The sequence below is a fragment of the Nycticebus coucang genome, chromosome 22 (genome assembly GCF_027406575.1).
Source record: "Nycticebus coucang isolate mNycCou1 chromosome 22, mNycCou1.pri, whole genome shotgun sequence".
Classification (NCBI taxonomy): domain Eukaryota; kingdom Metazoa; phylum Chordata; class Mammalia; order Primates; family Lorisidae; genus Nycticebus; species Nycticebus coucang.
The window spans coordinates 50,950,539-50,967,993 of record NC_069801.1 but is presented as its reverse complement, the minus strand read 5'-3'; the positions used below and the strand labels follow the sequence as shown (position 1 = coordinate 50,967,993).

Genomic DNA, 17,455 nt, shown 5'->3' with positions numbered 1-17,455 from the left:
GTAAATAAGTCTTTGCTTGGCAATGTGTGCACGCTAGTGGGCTGGGGATTTGTTTGTTTGTTTTGTCAAGACAGAGTTCTACCCCATGCCCTGAGCAGAGTGCAGTGGTGTCATAGCTCACTGCAACCTCATACTCTGGCTGTGGGCATCCTGCTGCCTAAGCCTCTGAAGCCACTGGGTGGCTCTCGCCGAGGGATTATAGGCACTGGCCGAGGCACCCGCCTGGGTTTGTCCATTTTTTTCATGAGTCAGGGTCTCACTCTTGATCAGAGAAGCCTCGAACTCCTGAGCTCAAGCAATCCTTCCGCCTCAGCCTTTTAGGGGGTTCTGTGTGTGTGTATTTTTTTTGTTTGTTTGTTTTTGAGACAGAGTCTCACTACGTTGCCTTAGGTAGAATGTTTGTGGTGCTTACAGCAACCTCAAACTTTTGGGCTCAAGTGATCCCATTGCCTCAGCTTCCCCAGTAGCTGGGACTACAGGCCCCACCACAATGCCCAGCTATTTTTAGAGACAGGGTCCTGCTCTGGTTCAGACTTCTTGAACTCATGGGCTCAGGCGATCCCCACCCCCGCCTCAGCCTCTCAGAGTGCTGGGATTACAGGCTTGAGCCACTGCACTCAGCCTTCTACTAGGCTGTTCTATCTCCAGTGTAATACCACAGTAGTCCAAACTACATGCTTCCTGGAATTTCTTTTTTTTTTTTAAATGGAGATAGAGTTTCACTCTGTCACCCTGGGTAGAGTGCTGTTGTGTCATAGCTCACAGCAACCTCAAACTCTTGTGTTGAAGTGATCCTCTTGCTTCAGCCTCCCAAGTAGCTGGGACTACGGGTACCCACCACAACGCCCAGCTATTATTTAGAGACGGAATCTCATTCTTGCTCAGGCTGGTCTCGAACTCCTGAACTCAAGCAGTCCACCCGCTTCAGCCTCCCAGAGTGCTAGAGCTTGAGCCACTGTGCCTGTCCTTTTATTTTCTCTTTCTTTCTTTTTTTTTTGGAAACAGTTTCACTCTGTTGACCAGGATAGAATGCCATGGCCTCAGCCTAGCTCAGAGCAACCTCAGACTCCTGGGCTCAAGCCATCATCCTGCCTCAGCCTCCCAAGTAGCTGGGACTACAGGCGCCCACCACAACGCCCGGCTATTTTTTTATTGCAGTTGTGGCTGGCACTGTAACCACTGTGCTACAGGCACTGAGCCCCTGGCTATTTTATTGTTATTGTTGTTGTTGTTGCAGTTGTCATTGTTTTAGCTGGCCTGGGCCGGGTTCGAACCCACCAGCCTTGGTGTACGTGGCCAATGCCCTATCCACTGAGCTATGGGTGCCACCCTGACCCTGGAATGTCTTATGATAGAAATAATTTCAAATTGCTCAGGTTTATGTGAAGAAGCAAAGCTGTTCTTCAAAAATATAAAATTCATACTTGTTTGGTGTGATTATGCTAATTATGAAAGATTTTGAAATTACAAAAGTATAAAAAATTAAATTATTAATAATTTATTATAAAAAAAAGAAATAATTTGTTGTGAGGTTTTATCAGATATCAGTAGAGTTATATGGAACTTAAAAATTAGTAAATTAGTACCTTTTACTAAACAAAAAGTTTAATGACTGAAAAGATGGGGGCGGTGCCTGTGGCTCAGTGAGCAGGGTGCCGGCTCCATATACTGGGAGTGGTGGGTTCAAACCAAGCCCTGGCCAAACAGCAACAACAACAAAAAAATAGCCGGGCATTGTGGTGGGCTCCTGCAGTCCCAGCTACTCAGGAGGCTGAGGCAAGAGAATTGCCTAAGCCCAGGAGCTGGAGGTTGCTGTGAGCTGTGACCCATGGCATCCTACCAAGGGCAATAAAGTGAGACTCTGTCTCTTAAAAAAAAAAAAGAAAGACTGAAAAGATGAGAATTTAAATTTTTTTCCTTTTTTACATTTCTAAACCTGCTTTTTGCTTATGCAAGAAAGGGCAGTTTCTCTCCAGTCTTTAGGATATTTGTTATAGTTTGATAGTTGATGAAATCTAAGTAATCATCTGATCTTAAATTAATTAGAACTCTTTATATTGTACTGCCTGGCATCTTATTGGTAATATATTGCCCTTTAACATCGTGCCGTTATGGGCAGCACCTGTGGCTCAGTGAGTAGGGCGCCAGCCCCATATACCGAGGGTGGTGGGTTCAAACCCAGCCCCAGCCAAACTGCAACAAAAAAAAATAGCAAGGCATGGTGGCAGGTGCCTGTAGTCCCAGCTACTCAGGAGGCTAAGGCGGCAAGAGAATTGCCTAAGCCCAGGAGTTGGAGGTTGCTGTGAGCTCTGACGTCACAACACTCTACGGACAAAGTGAGACTCTGTCTCTTAAAAAAAAAAACAACAACAAAATAAAATTGTGTCTTTACGTGTTATGTTGTTCTTTTATTTATTTATTATATTTTTTGAGACAGGTCTCACTGTGTTCCCCAGGCTGGGGTTGTAGTGTTGTCATAGCTCAGTGCAAGCTTGAACTGCTGGGCTCAAGTGATCCTTCTTTCTCAGCCTCTCAAGTAACTTGAGACTACAGATTCATGCTACCATGCCAGCTAATTTTTTAATGTTTTTGTAGAGACAGGATCTCACTATGTTGCCCGAGCTGATCTCAAAATCCTGGCCTCAAGCATTCCTCCCTTCGTGGCCTGCCAAAGTGCTGGGAATACAGGCATGAGCTATTATACCCAGCTTTATGTTGTCTTTAAAAGTAATTTTGTATATGTTTAACTTAAGAAACAACTAACATTATAATTAGAAATTTATTCCTTAGAAAGTTCTGAAATTTATTCTTTAGAAGTTACTCTGCAGAAACATGAATTATTATAATATCTGCATCTACATCTGAATAAAAAGTATTACCTTTTTAAATGTTTTTTCACCTCAGTGATCTTATTTGACTCAGAACAATCTGCTGCGATAAGGGGGATCATAGAGGTAAATCAACTGTTATGTAGCCACCGATGTTAAAATTCAAACCTAGTTTTTCAAATCTGCATCTTCTACTCATTGAATTCTGTAAGCAGTGGTGTGATCTACAAGCAGTGACATGCAGTGGTGTGATCATAAACCTTAAACTCACTACAGTATAACTTTTTTTTTAGGACGTGTCACTCACACTGCTGGTGTGCAGTGGTATAATCATAAATCTTAAATTCACTGTAACTTAGAACTCCTGGGCTCAAGTAGTCCACCCACCTTAGCCTCCCAAATAGCCAGGACTAAATGTGCACCACCATGCCCCACTAACTTTTAAAATTTTTCATAGAGACAGGGTCTTGCTATGTTACCCAGGATAGTCTCAAACTCTCAGCCTCAAGAGATCCTCCTACCTCAGCCTTCCAAAGCAGTGCTGATTTTTATTGTACCATATAGGAGTTACGGAGGTACCCTCATCTCCAGAATAGAAATTCAGGTCATCTGGGCGGCCCCTGTGGCTCAAGGAGTGAGGCGCCGGTCCCATATGCCGGAGGTGGCGGGTTCAAACCCAGCCCCGCCAAATAAAAAAAGAAATTGAGGTCATCCTTATTTTTTCACTTGTCATTTCTTTTGGGTGAATCTATTATGTGCCAGGCATTTACTAAGGACTTGACTTAGAAAAGATGTTTAGTATCTGCCTCTAAGGCAGAGGTTTGTTTTCCTCTGCCATGCATTGGAAGAATAAGAGTTGTCTCGGGACATACATTAAATTCACAAACACTAATGAAAGCTGATTAGCAAAAAAAGATCCATGCATACTTTTTGTGGTATCTGACACAGATAAGCAAAAAAAGTCACAAAGTCAGTGTGCATCCTGTAGGCTGCAGGTTGGACACCCCTGCTCTAAGGAGTTCACGGATCTAGACAGACACAGAAATAACACACATCACCACAATATTTGCTACATACACACACGTGCAGAATACCTAAGTCTGCTAGTCTACTGTAGATTTCAGGGGCAGGATTTACAGAGAAGACAGAAATAAGCCTTAAATGACGAGTAGAGATTTTTGCTAATTGTAGCAGAAGATTTGTTAAAAAATATTTTTTAGATATATTGGCTTCCTGCTGAATGTATAAAATACACTACTATATATGGAGTATAAATAGAGTCAGAAATTTGACCAAACCAGGTAGACAGGAACCAGATAGCAGGAAAGTAATTAAACCTGTCAGGATAGATTAGAGGACCAGATTGGAGAGTTTTGGTAAATTAAGCAAGAAATAGAGTAGTGGACAAAGGAGAACAGGAACTAGTGGAGCTGGAGAGATTGTGTAGGATGTAACAATAATAATAGTAACACTTTGTTGTAACACTTTGTTGTGGAGGTTAAAGAAGATAGACTCTAAGATGAGCTCTCATTTTCTGGTTACCTGGTACCTTTGGAATCAAGATATCAAATATATCCTTCTTAATATCCAGGTTAGGGCTGGAATATATAGAGAAAAGAAGGTAGTTTTTTCATTAAAAGTATTTTTTACTTCATTATCTTTCTAAATTGGAATACTTGAAACGTCATATAGAAGTTACCTGCTTTAAGATGCAGTATAGCCTCCATTCTTTTTTCTGAAAATGGTAACTGTGGTTACCTTTTCTTTTTCTTTCTTTTTTAAGACAGAGTCTCACTCTGTGCCCTCAATAGAGTGCTGTGGTGTCACAGCTCACAGCAACCTCAAACTCTTAGGCTCAAGCAATTTTTGCCTCAGCTCCTGAGTGACTGGGACTACAGGTGCCCACCACAACGCCCGACTATTTTTTAGAGACAGGTCTCGCTCTGGCTTGGCTGGTCTCGAACTCTTGAGCTCAGGCAATCCACCTGCGTTGGCCTCCCAGAGTGCTTGTGCTTAACATTTCTTTACCATGTTCAAGCATTGTAAACTATCCAGTGCATGGGTTATGGCAGTAAATATGTATCTCTTACTATGTAGTGTTAGATGATGTAAAAATTAGACACTACCTCTATTATACAGTTTTTCAGAATTAGACTTTTAAATATGAAAAAATAGTTTGACTTTTTCCTGTTCTTTGACTCTTAATAGGTCAGTTAATGGAAAAACTCCTCTAATTGCTGATTCTCACAACTGGCCTTCTACCTAAGATATTTTAATCATAAGGAAACTATAACTATCACTTTACTAAGGATATGCTTTGATAGTTACAGAACACTGCATAATAGATAGGCTTTTAAAAATTGAAGTGTAAGTAAATTGCGGCAAATTAAATATTGGAAATGTTTAGAGAAGCTGACTTTTGGAAACCTGTTGTGAATTCTTCTATAAAACAAAGGATCCCTTTAAAATTTACCTATTCTATACCTTAACTTTTTAGGATGTTAAGTTTTTGTAAAGTGAGTATTATAATACCTTGCAAAGTAACATGTAACATTTGTATGTAACAGTGTACAATTTATGGGACACTTTCTTTTTTTTTGGTTTAAAAAATAAAAATGTTTATTTACTTTCTTTATGCTCAAGTAAAGCATCTAAAAGAGAAATTTAATTTATTTTTATAATTTTATGATTACAATGATTTTATGCTTACCACGATTAATATGTAAAAATATAGAGTGTATACTTAATAATCACTACAGGTAAATCAGACATTATATAAGTTGGTTCATGTGCAGTGTTCAACTTATGGGACACTTTCATTTGCCTTATCTCATTTAGTAATTAGAAAATACTCTTGACAGTAATTTGATTTAATTTTATATGTTTAGTAGAAAATCAGTATGTCTGATTTTATTATTCTTACTCTGAAAGTGATATAGCCTACTTACAGAAACTTTGGAGGTAAAGGAAAGGACATTCTACAACCCTGATTAATTATAATATTTCCTTCTGTATTTTATGAAATGGTTCTAAAGGTGTACACAAAGCCTTAATTATATTGTTGAGCTAAGTACCCATAGGTTGATTGTCTTGAACTATTAAGAATCTTTTATTCCTAGAAAAAAAGAAAAAAAAAATAACAAAAAAAAACATAAAATAAAAAGAAAAAATATATAAAAAGATCTTTTATTCTTATATTAGCAAATTTTATTTTTTTAATGTTTTTATATTAATAAATTTTAATTAACGATTGATTTTTTTTTTTTCCAGCAACTCTGGGTGGATTTTAACTACAACTCTTGTCCTCTCGGTAATGGTGTTGCTCTGGATTTGTTGTGCAACTGTTGCTACAGCTGTGGAGCAGTATGTCCCCTCTGAGGTAAATGTCACTCTAACCCTTAGAGCAGTGTTTTTCAACGTTTTTTATCTCAGGGCACACCCGAACCTATAGTTAGACTTCCATGGCACATTTAAATTATATTGATTTTAGAAAAGAGTAAAAAAAAGAATGTACTTACTGTGTTTTGAACTTCTTTTGAAAAGTATTTATTTGTTTGTTTTTTGCAACAGACTCTCACTTAGTCACCCTTGGTAGAGTGCTATGGAGTCATAGCTCACATCAACCTCAAACTCCTGGGCTTAAGTGATCCTCTTGCCTCAGCCTCCTAAGTAGCTGGGACTATAGGCACCTGCCACAACACCCAACTGTTTTAGAGACAGGGTATCGCTCTTGCTCGGGCTGGTCTTTCTGAAAATAATTTAATTAATTATCTTTAAAAATTTTTGTGGCACATCTAAGATCCTCTCCTGGCGCACCAGTCTGGTGCAGCTCACCAGTTGAAAATCACTGTCTTAGACCATTTGAAGTATGTGAAGGTGGACTACATACTGTCTTAAATCCCTTACTTGTTGAACTAGAGAAACAAGGTCTCTCTACCAATAGAATGAGAGATTTAGTGGTTTTAATGCAGTTGGGGTTGGCACACATGAAAATTACAGATTCCTAGCACAAGAAATGTTGTTCCTGGTTTTCTGTGATGTTAACTACAATGGTGATAGATATATTGACTGGCTTGGGGAAAGTGTCTCTCCTTGTTCCTAAAGCTGAAATGAACCTGTAGGCATCAGTTTCTAAGGTAGTATACAGGAGAAAAGGCTTGTGGAACTACTTAGAATTTTAATTTAATTGCCATGATGTTAAGGCTGCTTTAGAGGCAGCTGTGCTAGAGTGTTTGAGTTATTTTGTTCTGGTATCCAACCCTGAGAGAGATGGAAGATGTTGTAGCTTCCTTGGTGATTAAAATCTAACCGGCCCAAGAAACATAATTGTTAAGGGAAAGGATTTGTGTTTTGGAGAAAGGGTAAAATTTGATGATTCAAATTTGATGATTCAAAGGGTAAAATTTGATGATTTAACTGTTAAGGTAAATGATTGGTAAAATTTGATGATTCAGCTCTCAAGAAAAGAACGGAATTGGGCTGGGCGTGGTGGCTCATGCCCAGGCCTGGCCCTTGCTCAGGCTGGTCTCAAACTCCTGAGCTCAAGCTGTCCTCTAGCCTCAGCCTCCCAGAGTGCTAGGATTATAGGCATGAGCCACTGTGCCCAGCCTTATTTTTTAACTTTGACAAGTAATACATACATACAGTATAAAATTATGTCTTCTTCTTCACTTCTTAGAAGAGCCAGTCAGTAATTTTAAAAAATTGTACAAATAGTTTCCATTTTAAAATTGTCTTGTTTTTTGTTTTATCAACTTTAGACATTATCTAACATCTTCCTACCAAAGGAGGAAGTTCCCTTACAATATTTCCCAACTCACCTTCCTCTCTTCATTTTCAAGTTTTTATAATGTGTGTTATTATTTTGTGTGTATTGTAATGTGTGTTATTACTTTCATGATTGTTTATAAATTTCTGTTGACACCTCATCGCTACCCTTCCTCTCTCCTTTTCTTCCCATACTCTTGACAATAAAATATTATTATGACAAATAAATAATAAATCTTCTGAATTTATTCTTCCATGCTTTGTACCTGGATTTGAAAAATAAAAATTTATAATATAATTGTATATTCACAGTGGAATCAACTACTGTAATTAGTGATTAGAGTCATATAAAAGCCAATGTAAACTTGAATAAAACAAAGATTTTCCAGGAGAAACTTCCAAATACTTCCTCTTAATAGATCTTTTTGTTTTGATATACCTTTCTTCCCAGTTTCTGGGTCATCTCAACTGCTACTGTTTCTTGTATTCTATGTGTTTTTCTTTGAGGGACTCTTCTTTTTTTTGTTGGAATTCCTCCTTAAGAAATGTTTTCATGGCTCGGCACGTGTAGCTCAAGCGTCTAGGGCACCAGCCACATACACCAGAGCTGGCAGGTTTGAATCCAGCCCAGGCCTGCCAAACAACCAAATGACAGTTAACAACCAAAAAATAGCTGGGCGTTGTGGCAGGCTCCTGTAGTCCCAGCTACTTGGGAGACTGAAGCAAGAGAATCGCTTAAGCCCAGGAGTTGGAGGTTGCTGTGAGCTGTAACGCCATGGCACTCTACCCAGGGCGACAGCTTGAGTCTCTGTCTCAAAAAAAAAAACAAAACTGTTTTCATAAAGGATATTTGAGTGGTAAACTTCTCAAGTTCACACTTTTGAAAATACCTTTATTGAAATCTTGCACTTGATTAATAATTTGAGTGTATTCAGTAGCCACAAAGTCATGCCACATGCTAGCTAGATTATCCATGTTCTCTCACTTTGCTACGTGGATTTTCTTTTCTTTCTCTTCTTTTTTTAATTATCATTATATATTTTTTATTTTTACATATACATGTGTTTATTAGGTTTCCATTTTTTGCCTTCACAAAATTTTTTTTTCCTTTTTTTTTTTATTAAATCATAGCTGTGTACATTGATATATTCATGGGGCATCATTCACTAGCTTCACAGACCGTTTACCAAGTTTCACATATACCCTTGTAAGATACACTGCCTTCACAAAATTAAAGAGGCTTAAATTTAATAACAATAACAATGTTTAAGATAAGGATTAGAAACAAAAACCTCGTAAAGAATAGGGTGGTGCCTAATAGGGTGGCTCAAGGAGTAGGGGAAAAAAAAAGAATGAACGAACATAAAAACATTCAGGAAGGAGATCAGAGAATTTAATTATTATTTTAAATTAACAAAAATTATATGCATTTATAGTGTACAACATAATGTTTTGCTATATTATGTATACATTGTAGAGTGGCTAAATAAAACAGATTAACATATTCGTTATCTCACACACCATTTTTTTGTGGCAAGAACATTTAAAGTTACTCTGGGTAGCAATTTTGGGCTATACAATACAGTGTTCTTAACTCTAATCACCATGTTGTACAGAAGATCTCCTGCACTCCTTCTTCCTGTCCAAAATTTTGTGTCCTTTGACCAACATCTCAATCTTCCCACTCCCCCCACACCCTCCCTGATAGCCTCTTTTATGTTGATGTTTGAAATCATTCAACCAATTCCTGGTTGCTGTTGCAAAGTCTTTAAATGCTGTTTGGTAGAGTTGTGAAGTTTTTCTCTCACAGTGTCCCAGAGCAAATGGTCACATGTTAATTCTGGGTTTTATGGAGGCCACACTGTTTCAGATCCATATCCAACCCATCAACCACTGAATTTGTCTTGAAGATATTCTCTTACTAGAAAAGTATGAAATACTGGGACACCTCCTTGTGTCAGGATAGTAGCCTTGAGACAGGTGTGTGGTAGACCACATCAGAGACATATTCAAGTAAGCTATCATGACAGTCACTTTTAGAACATTTTCATCACCCCAGAAAGAAAACCCACCCTCACTAGTGCTTGTTTCCATAAAACCCACCCTCACTAGTGCTTGTTTCCATGTCCTCTGCCCCCTCAGCCGCAGACCACCAGTGTGGGGTCTCCTGTGACTGAGCTCTGTAAGCATAATGTTTCTAAGAGTCATCCATGTTGTAGCACGTGTTAGTATTGATAAACCCTTAAAGATTGTCTCCAGTATCTTTTTTTTTTTTTTTTTTTTATTGTTGGGGATTCATTGAGGGTACAATAATCCAGTTACACTGATTGCAATTGTTCGGTAAAGTCCCTCTTGCAATCATGTCTTGCCCCCATAAAGTGTGACACACACCAAGGCCCCACCCTCCTCCCTCCATCCCTCTTTCTGCTTCCCCCCCCATAAACTTAATTGTCATTAATTGTCCTCATATCAAGATTGAGTACATAGGATTCATGCTTCTCCATTTTTGTGATGCTTTACTAAGAATAATGTCTTCCACTTCCATCCAGGTTAATACGAAGGATGTAAAGTCTCCATTTTTTTTAATAGCTGAATAGTATTCCATGGTATACATATACCACAGCTTGTTAATCCATTCCTGGGTTGGTGGGCATTTAGGCTGTTTCCACATTTTGGCAATGGTAAATTGAGCTGCCATAAACAGTCTAGTACAAGTGTCCTTATGATAAAAGGATTTTTTTCCTTCTGGGTAGATGCCCAGTAATGGGATTGCAGGATCGAATGGGAGGTCTAGGTTGAGTGCTTTGAGGTTTCTCCATACTTCCTTCCAGAAAGGTTGTACTAGTTTGCAGTCCCACCAGCAGTGTAAAAGTGTTCCCTTCTCTCCACATCCACGCCAGCATCTGCAGTTTTGAGATTTTGTGATGTGGGCCATTCTCACTGGGGTTAGATGATATCTCAGGGTTGTTTTGATTTGCATTTCTCTAATATATAGAGATGATGAACATTTTTTCATATGTTTGTTAGCCATTCGTCTGTCATCTTTAGAGAAAGTTCTATTCATGTCTCTTGCCCATTGATATAAGGGATTGTTGGCTTTTTTCATGTGGATTAATTTGAGTTCTCTATAGATCCTGGTTATCAAGCTTTTGTCTGATTGAAAATATGCAAATATCCTTTCCCATTGTGTAGGTTGTCTCTTTGCTTTGGTTATTGTGTCCTTAGCTGTACAGAAGCTTTTCAGTTTAATGAAGTCCCATTTGTTTATTTTTGTTGTTGTTGCAATTGCCATGGCAGTCTTCTTCATGAAGTCTTCCCCCAGGCCAATATCTTCCAGTGTTTTTCCTATGCTTTCTTGGAGGATTTTTATTGTTTCATGCCTTAAATTTAAGTCCTTTATCCATCTTGAATCAATTTTTGTGAGTGGGGAAAGGTGTGGGTCCAGTTTCAGTCTTTTACATGTAGACATCCAGTTCTCCCAACACCATTTATTGAATAGGGAGTCTTTCCCCCAAGGTAAGTTCTTGTTTGGTTTATCAAAGATTAGGTGGTTGTAAGATGTTAGTTTCATTTCTTGGTGTTCAATTTGATTCCAAGTGTCTATGTCTCTGTTTTTGTGCCAGTACCATGCTGTCTTGAGCACTATGGCTTTGTAGTACAGACTAAAATCTGGTATGCTGATGCCCCCAGCTTTATTTTTGTTACTAAGAACTGCCTTAGCTATACGGGGTTTTTTCCGGTTCCATACAAAACGCAGAATCATTTTTTCCAAATCTTGAAAGTACGATGTAGGTACTTTGATAGGAATGGCATTGAATAGGTAGATAGCTTTGGGAAGTATAGACATTTTAACAATGTTGATTCTTCCCATCCATGAGCATGGTATGTTCTTCCATTTGTTAATATCCTCTGCTATTTCCTTTCTGAGGATTTCATAGTTTTCTTTATAGAGGTCCTTCACCTCCTTCGTTAGGTATATTCCTAGGTATTTCATTTTCTTTGAAACTATGGTGAAGGGAGTTGTGTCCTTAATTAGCTTCTCATCTTGACTGTTATTGGTGTATACAAAGGCTACTGACTTGTGGACGTTGATTTTATATCCTGAAACATTACTGTATTTTTTGATGACTTCTAGGAGTCTTGTGGTTGAGTCTTTGGGGTTCTCTAAGTATAAGATCATGTCGTCAGCAAAGAGGGAGAGTTTGACCTCCTCTGCTCCCATTTGGATTCCCTTTATTTCCTTGTCTTGCCTAATTGTATTGGCTAGAACTTCCAGCACTACGTTGAATAGTAAAGGTGACAGAGGACAACCTTGTCTGGTTCCAGTTCTAAGAGGAAAAGCTTTGAGTTTTACTCCATTCAGTAAAATATTGGCTGTGGGTTTGTCATAGATAGCTTCAATCAGTTTTAGAAATGTGCCACCTATGCCTATACTCTTCAGAGTTCTAATTAGAAAAGGATGCTGGATTTTATCAAATGCTTTTTCTGCATCTATTGAGAGGATCATGTGATCTTTATTTTTGCCTCTGTTAATATGGTGGATAACGTTTATAGACTTGCGTATGTTAAACCAGCCTTGCATCCCTGGGATGAAGCCTACTTGATCATGATGAATGACTTTTTTGATGATAAGCTGTAATCTATTGGCTAGGATTTTGTTGAGAATTTTTGCGTCTATGTTCATGAGTGAGATTGGTCTGAAATTCTCCTTTTTGTTTGGGTCTTTTCCTGGTTTTGGTATCAGGGTGATGTTTGCTTCATAGAATGTGTTGGGGAAGATTCCTTCTTCCTCAGTTTTTTGGAATAATTTCTGCAGTACAGGAATAAGCTCTTCCTTGAAGGTTTGATAGAATTCTGGAGTGAAACCATCTGGACCAGGGCATTTTTTAGTTGGAAGCTTTTTTATTGTTTCTTTGATCTCAGTGCTTGAAATTGGTCTGTTCAGGAGGTCTATTTCATCCTGGCTAAGTCTAGGGAGAGGGTGTGATTCCAAATATTGATCCATTTCCTTCACATTGTCAAATTTCTGGGCATAGAGTTTCTGGTAGTATTCAGAGATGATCTCTTGTATCTCTGTGGGATCAGTTGTTATTTCCCCTTTATCGTTTCTGATTGAGGTTATTAGAGATTTTACTTTTCTATTTCTAGTTAGTCTGGCTAATGGTTTATCTATTTTATTTATTTTTTCAAAAAACCAACTCCTTGTTTCATTAATTTTCTGAATGATTCTTTTGTTTTCAATTTCATTGATCTCTGATTTGATTTTGGATATTTCTTTTCTTCTACTGAGTTTAGGCTTAGATTGTTCTTCTTTTTCCAATTCCATAAGATCTCTTGTGAGATTGTTGATGTGCTCTCTTTCTGTTTTTCGAATGTAGGCATCTAAAGCGATGAATTTTCCTCTCAAAACTGCTTTTGCAGTATCCCACAGGTTTTGGTAGCTTGTGTCTTCATTGTTGTTATGCTCAAGGAAGTTAATGATTTCCTGTTTTATTTCTTCCTTCACCCATCTGTTATTCAACAGAAGATTGTTTAATTTCCATGCCTTTGGGTGGGCTTGAGCATTTTTGTTAGAGTTGAGTTCCACCTTTAGTGCCTTATGGTCTGAAAAGATACAAGGTAAAATTTCAATTCTTTTGATTCTGTTGATATTTGTTTTGTGTCCCAGGATATGATCAATTTTGGAGAATGTTCCATGGGGTGATGAGAAGAATGTATATTCTTTATCTTTGGGGTGGAGTGTTCTATATGCATCTATCAAGCATAGTTGTTCTAGGGTCTCATTTAAATCTCTTACATCTTTGTTTAATTTCTGTTTAGAGGATCTGTCCAGCTCTGTAAGAGGTGTGTTAAAGTCCCCTGTTATGATGGTATTATCAGATATCATATTGCTCAGACTGAGTAAGGTGTGCTTCAAGAATCTGGGAGCATTTAAATTGGGTGCATAAATATTTAGAATGGAAATGTCTTCTTGTTGTAGTTTTCCCTTGACCAATATAAAGTGACCATCTTTGTCTTTTTTGACTTTAGTTGCTTTAAATCCACATGTATCTGAAAATAAGATTGCAACTCCTCTTTTCTTCTGAATTCCGTTTGCCTGAAAAATTGTCTTCCAACCCTTAAGTCGGAGCTTTAATTTGTCTTTTGAGGCCAGGTGTGTTTCTTGCAGACAGCAAATGGATGGCTTGTGTTTTTTAATCCAGTCAGCCAATCTATGTCTCTTCAGTGGGGAATTCAAGCCATTAACATTTATTGAGATAATTGATAAGTGTGATAGTATTCTATTCGTCTTATTTGGTGAGAGTCCATTGCTTAGTTTTATCTTTTGCATCAGTGTGGAGGTTAGGTTTTGTCCTTTGATTTCTGAGTTCTTACTTTGCTGCTGATCCATTGTGGTGGTCAGTGTGCAGAACAGGTTGAAGTATTTCCTGTAGAGCTGGTCTTGTTGTGGCGAATTTCCTCAATGTTTGTATATCCGTAAATGATTTGATTTCTCCATCAATTTTGAAGCTTAGCTTAGCAGGGTACAGAATTCTGGGCTGAAAATTGTTCTGTTTAAGTAGATTAAAGGTAGATGACCATTGTCTTCTTGCTTGGAAAGTTTCATTAGAGAAGTCTGCGGTAACTCTGATGGATTTGCCCCTGTAGGTCAACTGGCGCTTACTCCTGGCAGCTTGCAGAATCTTTTCTTTTGTCTTGACTTTGGACAGGTTCATCACAATGTGTCTTGGAGAAGCTCGGTTAGAGTTGAGGCGACCTGGGGTCCGATATCCCTCTGAAAGCAGTGTGTCAGACTCTTTGGTGATGTTTGGGAAATTTTCTTTTATAATATTCTCTAGTATGGCTTCCATTCCTCTGGGGCATTCTTCTTCCCCTTCTGGAATTCCTATAACTCGTATGTTGGAACGCTTCATAAAGTCCCATAATTCTGACAGTGAACGTTCTGCTTTCTCTCTCTGCTTTTCTGCCTCTTTTACTGTCTGAGTTATCTCAAGAACTTTGTCTTCTACCTCTGAAATTCTTTCTTCTGCATGGTCTAACCTGTTGCTGATACTTTCCATTGTATCTTTAAGTTCCCTAATTGACTGTTTCAGTTCCTTCAGGTCTGCTATATCCTTTTTATATTCTTCATATCGTTCATCTCTTATTTGATTCTGTTTATGGATTTCCTTTTGGTTATTTTCCACTTTATTAGCAATTTCCTTCATTGTTTCCATCATTTCTTTCATTGTTTTCAACATGTGTATTCTAAATTCCCTTTCTGTCATTCCTAACATTTCTATACTGGTGGAATCATCTGCAGTAGCTACCTCATGGTCCCTTGGTGGGGTTGTTCTAGACTGGTTCTTCATGTTGCCTGGAGTTTTCTGCTGATTCTTCCTCATGAGTGATTTCTTTTATCTGTTTCCTTGCCCTAATTTTCCTTTCACTTCCTCTTGCTCTTTAAGTTCTTGTGCCTGTGGACTAAGGGTTACAGGACCAGAAGGGTGAGAAGGTTGAAGAGCAAAAAAAGGGGATGAAAGAAAGGAGGACCGAGTGATAAGAGAAAAAGAAAGATAGAGAAAGGAGAGGGGGTGCGTATAAGGAATATTGACAAAAAGAAGAGAGGCACAGAAAGAGGGAGACAGGGCAATATAGGTGTACAGTAGGGTACTTTGACACAACCTTAAAAGACCCCACCTTCTGGGGGTGTCCAGTTGCGTGGTTCCCTTGAGGTCAGCAGCTCTTTGCTAACCTGATCAGACACAGTACCCCACCTCCACCAAGTAGAGAGGAAAGACAAAAATGCTATAAATCAAACCAAAAGAAACAAACAGAAAACTTTACGGGGATAAAATTGGGTGAAAAACCAAATTATATCGGTAGAAACACTAGCAAAAATGAAGTTCTAGTTATTAAAAAAGGCTGCAATGGGAAATTATAATTAAACTAGGAAAATTGAGAAAGAAAAAGGGATAGTTGTGGGCGGGTTTAGACGGATTGAACACACGCGACCACTTGCCGGTTTTCCACTGTTTTAGTCCTCCTCTTGGGGTCCAGAAGTCTCTCACTGACTCCCTGTATCTTCATAGGAGTGATGATAGGCAGTTCCCACCAGCCAGAGATGCCTGGAGTCCTATCTCCGCAGACTCACGGTGCCCAGATGCAAGGAAGCTGTTACTCGGCTGCCATCTTGCTCCGCCTCTCAAAGCTATTTTCTCGTCTCCAGTATCTTTTAAAAGCACCTTTCTAATGTCAAGTACTTCTGAGTTCTTGCTTTATAACCTAGTCAGTTGCCCTGCCAGTGATGTCAGCACTTCAATTTCTAACTCACAGATTCAGAGATTGGTTGCTGTATGAGTTGATTAATAACAAAATCTATCCCATTTCCTAGTGAAGACTTCTCATTTTCTTTCCTTCTTACTTATTCTACTTTGATCTAAATCTAAGTAGAAACTTAGTCTGAAAAGATGTTAGATACTACCATTTAGTCCTACTGAGTTGATGGCATTTGCAGTGATTTTGTTTATGCTTTCATGTAGTAACTTCTTGAATGATAGTAACAATTTAAGGAACTTCTATGTTTATAAAGACCTTTCTATCAGTGTTAGTGTTTCATGTCTGTTCTTAAAAAGGTATATATCATTTTCCATATATGCTAAGTTAAAACATTTAGTAGCAGGACAACTTACACCAAATTATTTTACCACTAGGTAGGAGAGCTAAGATCTGGAAGGACTTGATCTTTTTTTTTTTTTTGTTGTGGCATCATAGCTCACAGCAACCTCAAAGTCTTGGGCTCAAGTGATCCTCTTGCCTCAGCCTCCAGAGTAGCTAGGACTACAGGCACCTGCCACAACGCCTGGCTATTTTTAGAGACAGGGGTCTCACTCTTGCTCAGACTGGTCTCAAACCCGTGAGCTCAGGCAATCCACCAGCCTCGGCCTCCCAGAGTGCGAGGATTGCAGGTGTGAGCCACCACATCCAGTCCTTCCAGTGTAGGACTTGCTCATTTAAGGCATCCATTGAACATCTAGTACCAGAGTTCTAGGTATGACCACACTAACTTCATTTAAATCTATGCAAATTATTCTTGATAATTCTTACACTTCCAAGGATTTTAAGTTGGGACGTGTGGAGAAGTTTTCCTCGGCCATCCACTGGGAGCTAATCACTTATCACTTTGAATAAAAGCATTTTTCATTTTCGAAGATGTTTATAGATTTTTTTTTTACACCAAATATCCATAAGTTAAATTGTGATTTGAAGACTTACTAGGAAAGGTTACTAATTATCCAAATTACCAATGTGCATTGGTTTTCTTTTGCAGAAGCTGAGTATCTATGGTGACTTGGAGTTTGTGAATGAACAAAAGCTAAACAGATACCCAACTTCTTCTCTCCTGGTTGTTAGATCTAAAACCGAAGATCATGAAGAAGCAGGGCCTCTACCTACAAAAGTGAATCTTGCTCGTTCAGAAATTTAAGCTTTCTTTTTTAAGAAAAATGTAATAGACATCTAAATTTTCATTTCTCATAGAGCTTTTTAAAATTATTTCATTGGATATAGGCCTTAAGAAATCACTATGAAATGCAAATAAAGTTACCCAAATCTGTGAAGACTGTTTCTGCTACAACTTAACCTGTATTTTTTTCTAGTAATTTAAGAACTGGATGTTTGGGATTGTATTTTTATTTTACTAATATCTGTAGCTGCTTTGTTATTTGCTTTGGTTTTTGTCTTTTTCCTTTCTTATCCAAATTCTACAAGCTAATCATTGTTCTTCCTTATCTCCTACAATGAGACTGTCTGTTACCTTAGTTAACTAATAAGCCAAATACTTAGTAGGATATGATGCTTCTGCTCAGAAATGGTCTACA

At 38.3% G+C, this 17,455-nt stretch overlaps 1 protein-coding gene across 2 annotated transcripts in view; it reads left to right on the top strand.

The window, feature by feature from the left end:
• The window catches only part of TMEM59 (transmembrane protein 59), a 34,789-nt gene extending 17,595 nt beyond the window's left edge, over window positions 1-17,194 (top strand). For both annotated transcript variants that reach the window (XM_053576295.1, XM_053576296.1), the window contains exons 7-8: window positions 6,099-6,207; window positions 16,906-17,194. In XM_053576295.1, coding sequence (XP_053432270.1) covers window positions 6,099-6,207; window positions 16,906-17,061 — 265 coding nt within the window. In that variant the 3' untranslated portion in view covers window positions 17,062-17,194. The remainder of the gene's footprint in view (window positions 1-6,098; window positions 6,208-16,905) is intronic.
• The last annotated feature ends 261 nt before the right edge of the window (window positions 17,195-17,455 follow it).